Source organism: Gekko japonicus, unplaced genomic scaffold (genome assembly GCF_001447785.1).
Source record: "Gekko japonicus isolate JY-2015 unplaced genomic scaffold, Gekko_japonicus_V1.1 scaffold2685, whole genome shotgun sequence".
Lineage (NCBI taxonomy): Eukaryota > Metazoa > Chordata > Lepidosauria > Squamata > Gekkonidae > Gekko > Gekko japonicus.
This window is the reverse complement of record NW_015169867.1, coordinates 191,607-196,473: the sequence shown is the minus strand read 5'-3', so window position 1 is coordinate 196,473 and position 4,867 is coordinate 191,607. Positions and strand designations below refer to the sequence as shown.

The 4,867-nt window shown below is 54.8% G+C and overlaps 1 protein-coding gene across 1 annotated transcript in view; it reads right to left on the bottom strand.

Moving 5' to 3' along the window:
• The window catches only part of WDR46 (WD repeat domain 46), a 20,963-nt gene that overhangs the window by 5,495 nt on the left and 10,601 nt on the right, over nt 1–4,867 (bottom strand). Inside the window, exons 8-10 of the mRNA XM_015417433.1 lie at nt 1,888–2,026; nt 1,406–1,505; nt 501–654 (exon numbers count right to left, since the gene is read on the bottom strand). Of these exons, the coding sequence (XP_015272919.1) occupies nt 501–654; nt 1,406–1,505; nt 1,888–2,026 (393 nt within the window). The remainder of the gene's footprint in view (nt 1–500; nt 655–1,405; nt 1,506–1,887; nt 2,027–4,867) is intronic.

Genomic DNA, 4,867 nt, shown 5'->3' with positions numbered 1-4,867 from the left:
GGGGGGGGGAGAAGAGGCCTCACTCGAATCCCTGAGTAGCCTGGCTGCTGTTCGGGGGTGGGAGGGCCGAGGGCCCCTCGAAGAAGAAGAAGAGAAGAGGAGATTGGATTTATGCCCCTGGCCCTTCACTACCCGAGGGAGTCTCAGAGCGGCTGACAAACTCCTTTCCCTTCCCCTCCCCACAACAGACACCCCCTGTGAGGGAGGTGGGGCTGAGAGAGCTCTTGACAGAAACGGCTCTTTTTCAAGGACAGCTCTTGTCAGAACTACGGCTTGCCCAAGGTCACATCTGCAGGTGCAAGTGGGGAATCAGACCCGGTCCTACCAGATTAGAGTCCGCCTGCACTTCACCACGACACCAAACAGGCTCAGGAAGGACAAGGCAGTACTTGGGGGCTTTTGGCAGGAGGGACGTAAGCCGAGGGCATCCCCGTGTGGCTGTCCCTGCCCACAACCCTGGGGAATCCCCGCTTCTCTCCACCCACCAGCCCCAGAGGTACCTGGACCACCTCCTGACAGGCAGCCCCCAGGAGTCCCCTCTGGCTGAAGTCGAGGTGCCCGGCCCCCGTGGGCAGCAGCAAGGAGTGGAGGCGCCGGTAGGCCCGCAGGTCGTAGATGTGGAGCTTCCGGTCCAGCCCGGAGGTTGCCATGTACCTGCCGGGAGAGAGCAGCGGAGCGCTTGCCCAAAGTCCCTCTGCGTCCCAGCACCCTCAGGCCCTTCCCCCCAACCCCTTCGACCCACAACTGTGGCCTCTTCACCAAGGCTCCCTCTAAGCTGTGGCATCTTCTCGTGAGCAGAAATTCTACTTGGTGAGCTACTGGCATTAAAGTGGTGAGCCAGCAATCTGGCTGCTGTATCCATTAGCTGGCTCTGGAGCCCCGTCCCTTCCCGAGCGAAGGCAAAAAATGTGTGAGCTGGAGGCTAAAAAACGGTGAGCTGGCTCACACTCACTCAGCTTAGAGAGAACACGGCTTGCAAGCAATGCTCCCTCTAAGCCGTGGAGTCTGGTGAGCAGAAATTCTACTTGGTGAGTCACTGTCATTAAAGTTGAGAGCGAGCCATTTGGCTGCTGCATCCATTAGTTTGCTCTGGAGCCCCATCCTTCCTGAGTGGAGACAAAAATGTGTGAGCCGGGAGCTAAAAAACTGTGAGCTGGCTCACACGCACTCAGCTTAGAGGGAACCCTGCTTGCCAGCAAGGCCCGCCTGTTTGCCAGGGGGTTGGGCAGAGGTGAGAACGGCAGGCAGCTTTTCATGGGGGTGGGGGAGTTCGGGGGCTTGCAGTCTCATCTTTGGTTTTCGCAGGGGAGGCGTTAACTATTATCACCATCGGCCCTCCTCGGCGGGGAAAGGGGGAACTACGGATGTTTCCGTAAAGGTGTAAATAAATAAATGTTCCACTCACGTCCCGGAGCGGTCGACAGCCAAGGCCCTCACGGCCCCGCGGTGGCACAGCATCCGCACCAGGGGCTCCTTGACGTTGGGGCTCCACAACGTCACCGTGCCTGGCAGGGGGGAGGGGGGGAGAAGAAGAGATTGGATTCATACCCCCTGGCCCTTCACTACCCAAGGGAGTCTCAGAGAGGCTCACAAACTCCCTTTCCTTCCCCTCCCCACAACAGACGCCCTGTGAGGTAGGCGGGGCTGAGAGAGCTCTGAGCTCCGAGAGAACTTGTGACTGACCCAAGGTCACCCAGCAGCTGCGAGTGGAGGAGGAGTGGGGAATCAAACCCGGCTCTCCCAGATCAGAGTCCGCGCACTTAACCAGACTGGCTCTCAGTCCCTGGGTGAAGAGGGCCCAAGGCGGTGGAGGGGGGCAGGAGGCCCCCCCCGACTCACCATTGCTGTGCCCCAGGTGGACGATGGGTGCAGGAGGCCCCCCCCGACTCACCATTGCGTGCCCCAGGTGGACGATGGCGTTGGAGGGGTTCTGGGTCATGACGCCGAGGCGCCCTCCTTTGGTGCAGAGGGTGGCCACCTCCTTGCCCACGGAGACGTCCAGGTACTGTAGGAACCCCGTCTCACTCTGTGCGGGAAAAGGGGAGGCAAGTTAGACCAGCAAAGGGGGGCCCCCTCCCCACTTGCAAAGCCCCCCAAAGCCTCGCTCCCCGGGCTGGGGACTCGTCAGTGCCCCTGGACCCAAACTTAGCTCTGTTGCTTCAGACCAACACGGCTACCTCTCCCCCCCCCCCACCCCCGGAATCGTCGTTCATGAAAAAGAGCCACACTGCAGAACTCAGCGCCACAGTCTTTTTCTCGGCCGACATCCAGCTCAGACAGAAAGAAGGAACCCAGTCCAAAGGGACTTCTGGCTCCAGGAAAGGGCCAAGGAGGAGCCCTGCTGGATCAGACAAGTGGTCCATCTAGTGGCCAGTTTTCAACAAGTCAGATCTGGGTCCCCGGGAAGGCACACGGCAGCTGTGGTGGTGGTGGGGGCACCCAAGGGCCCAGCTGGAAGGAGGGGCCTCTGCCTTCCCCGCCTCGCTGTTTTCCCAAGCCGAAACAGCCCCAGGGCCGGCCTTATTTGCCCCGTCTTGGAGCCGCCTGGGAATTAACACAGCGCTCCATCCACTTTCACACAGTTTCACACAGGGCAAAAACAGAGGGCGCCGAAGCCTTCCCTTGACGCTGCCTTCCAGCACTGGAGGGTCATGGGCAATGCTCCCTTTAGGCTGTGGAGCCCTGTGAGCAAAAATTCTACTTTGTGAGCTGCTGGCCTTAAAGTTGTGAGCGAGCGATTGGGCTGCTGCATCAATGAGGTTGCTCTGGAGCCCCATCCCTTCCTGAGCTAAGACAAAGAGAAGAGGAGGAGGAGATTGGATTCATACCCCATGGCCCTTCACTACCCAAGGGAGTCTCAGAGTGGCTGACAAACTCCTTCCCTTCCCCACAACAGACGGACACCCTGGGAGGCAGGCGGGGCTGAGAGAGCTCTTGACAGAAACGGCTCTTTTTCAACAACAGCTCTTATCAGAGCTACGGCTTGCCAAGGGTCATCCAGCAGGTGCGAGTGGAGGAGGAGTGGGGAATCAGACCCGGCTCTCCCAGATTAAAGTCCGCGCACTTCACCACGACACCAAAAGGTGTGAGCTGGAGGCTAAAAAACTCTGAGCCAGCACACACCGACTCAGCTTAGAGGGAACACTCATTCGGAGGCTTCCTGCCTTTGGATGTGGAGGTCTGGCCCTGCGAAGACCACGACTGCCTCCTCCACAACCGGAGCCCTTCTCTTTCTTTCTGCCCGCTGCAGGGGAGGGACTGTGCAGCTGTGCTTGACACAAGCCTGGTTCTTCATGTCCGCGACTACCGGGGTGGGGGGGGGGGGGCGGGTCTAGAGGCAGATGTCTTCGAGCCTGAGGCTTTGGGGACATCCCTCAAAGAAAGAGGAACGGAAGACGCTGCAGACGCAGCATCGGATGTGTCAAACTTGGGCGCTTGTCTGTCGTGAATTATGGGGATTTGGGGCCTGCAGGGGAAGGGAAATTCCGGAGTGTATGTGTGTGGTAGCTCTGGTGTAGTGGCGATGGAACTCCTCTAAAGAAACCTTAGGGATGCCCTTGGACACGGTCTGTGCTGGCTTCGCCATGATACATAAAATAATGGTGACTTTACAGGTGGGGGTTTGGAGTGTGCGAAAGCTAGGCGGGATGGCTGTGGGGTGTGATTGGACGGGACCTGTTTGAACTGTCTATAACTGTGGGATTTGGCACCAGAAAAGAGATTGGATTTATCCCCCCACCCTTCACTACCCAAAGGTGTCGCAGAGCGGCTTACAAACTCCTTTCCCTTCCCCTCCTCACAACAGACACCCCCTGTGAGGTCGGTGGGGCTGAAAGAGCTCTTGACAGAAACTGCTCTTTTTTAAGGACAGCTCTTATCAGAGCTACGGCCTGCCCAAGGTCATCCAGCCAGGTGCCAGTGGAGGAGGAGTGGGGAATCAAACCTGGTTCTCCCAGATTAGAGCCCGTACACTTAACCACTACACCAAACTACCGGCCTTAGCTTGGAACATCTTTATTTCTCAATAAACAGATCACTGCCAGAGAGTGTTCTCGAGAGTAACTTTGTCCAAGAGTCTGACGGGATGCCAGAGCTTTCGATTCAGCAACTGAGACGGCAAAAAGCAAAGGACCTTCAGTCCCTGCAAGTCAAAACCTGCCCTCTGCTCGGAGAACTCCAGTGGGTGGAAGCCCAGGCGGGAGGAGTCCAGTTTGGTGCAAGGGAGCACCGTGACTAGCTTGACCTTCCCCCGCCTCCCAGGGCCCGGAAAAAAACGGGAAAAATTCAGAAAAAACTGGTTTCCCCCCCTTTTTTTCCTGAAGCTTTTTTGTTTTTTTCCAAAAAATTGGAAAAATTGAAAAAAGAAAAGAAAAAAATTGATTATGGAACGTTTTATTTTAACATGGTGAATAAAATATTTTAAGACAATGTGTTCAAATATTTTCCAAATCATTTCTAAAATATATATATATGGTATCAGATTGATCTAATTTCTGTGCACTGAGGACAAGCAAGTCCTAGGTTACAAACTGAACTCTCCAATGCAAGGACAAGATGCATTTCTTTCTTTAGGAGGTGCGATTGTCAGAAGAAAATAAAAAAGTTTCAGTTTTGTTTTTGCATGTGGGTGGGTATTCTGTTTGTAATAATTGTTTGGATACACTATATTTTTAATATGCTAGTTGTGATAATTTCATGCCAAGTAAAAATGTCCATAGTCATGTTTTATGTTCCTAAAGTAACAGAATGACTTTCAATCTAGAAAACAAAAGAAATGCTAATGTAGCATTTTCTTCAATTTTTCTGAAAATTTCCGTTTCCCCCCCCCAAAAAATGGAAAAAAACCGGGTTTTTTGCTTCAAAATGT